Source organism: Echinops telfairi, unplaced genomic scaffold, assembly GCF_000313985.2.
Source record: "Echinops telfairi isolate 266 unplaced genomic scaffold, ASM31398v2 ScPeMD7_5868;HRSCAF=6743_0, whole genome shotgun sequence".
Lineage (NCBI taxonomy): Eukaryota > Metazoa > Chordata > Mammalia > Afrosoricida > Tenrecidae > Echinops > Echinops telfairi.
The window spans coordinates 1,025,248-1,026,380 of NW_022109767.1; the positions used below are offsets into that span (position 1 = coordinate 1,025,248).

General features: G+C 58.8%; 1 protein-coding gene across 1 annotated transcript; it reads left to right on the top strand.

Moving 5' to 3' along the window:
* The first annotated feature begins 488 nt into the window (after positions 1-488).
* Positions 489-1,133, top strand: H1-1 (H1.1 linker histone, cluster member). Its single transcript, XM_004712497.1, has one exon. The coding sequence runs from the start codon at positions 489-491 to the stop codon at positions 1,131-1,133; it is 645 nt and encodes a 214-aa protein (XP_004712554.1).

The window sequence follows — 1,133 nt, forward strand, 5'->3', positions numbered from 1 at the left end:
TTTGCAAATTGCATTTGATCTTACATTAGGCTGACCGTATGGCTGTTGATTCCGGTGTTAGTGAGTTTTGTACTTTGAGGTGAACGTGTCTTACGACTGAAATTTAAGTTGCTTCTTTATCTCCGAACCGAAACACTAAAGCGCCTACTTTGGGGGAGGGAAGAAGCCCTGTAACGTCACTGGGCGGCAAAACTGGATTCCGCCTTTCAGTTTCCAGCTCTGTCGCAGTTTGGAGTCGGCAGGCGTGGCAGTCTGTGTGCGCTTGCGCGCCCGCGAGCTCCGGAACGTGCCAGCTCAGCTTCCTGCCGCCTTGGAAACCGGCGCAGCTGAACCGCGGCACAGGGGGGCGCTCTAGTTGCTGGGGGCGGGCACGGGCGTGCACCAATCACGGCGCTGCCCCGCCCTATAAATAAGCCTCACTCGCGGCTTCGGAGTTCTCCAGTTTCTTCAGATCCTGGCCACTTGTTCGCTTCCTTTGGGCTGTCACTATGTCCGAAACCGCGCCGGCTCCGCAGGCGGCTCCCACGCCCCCTGAGAAAGCTCCCGCGGGCAAGAAGGCGACTAAGAAGTCCTCGAAGACTGCCGCTGCTGCCAAGAAGCCTGCGGGTCCCTCCGTGTCCGAGCTTCTCGTGCAGGCGGTTTCTTCCTCCAAGGAGCGCAGCGGCGTGTCCCTGGCCGCGCTGAAGAAGTCGCTGGCGGCAGCCGGCTACGACGTGGAGAAGAACAACAGCCGCATCAAGCTGGGCCTCAAGAGCCTGGTCAACAAGGGCACCCTGGTGCAGACCAAGGGCACCGGCGCCTCCGGCTCCTTCAAGCTCAACAAGAAGGGTTCCTCCGCGGAAGCGAAGGCCAGCAGCACAAAGGTGGCGGCAAAGTCGAAGGCAGCAGGCGCCAAGAAGCCCAAGAAAGCATCTGGTGCTGCTGCTAAGAAAAGCGTCAAGACTCCCAAGAAAGCCAAGAAGCCCGCGGTGGTGAGGAAGCCCGCTAAGAGCCCCAAGAAACCTAAAGTCACCAAGGCGAAGGTATCCAAGAGCCCTGCTAAAGCCAAGGCGGTGAAGCCTAAAGCCGCGAAGGCAAAGGTGACCAAGCCAAAAGCTTCCAAGCCCAAAAAGGCCGCGCCTAAGAAAAAGTAG

Coding starts and splice junctions, on each gene's coding strand:
- H1-1 (XM_004712497.1), top strand. CDS start 489: ATGTCCGAAACCGCGCCGGCTCCGCAGGCGGCTCCCACGCCCCCTGAG.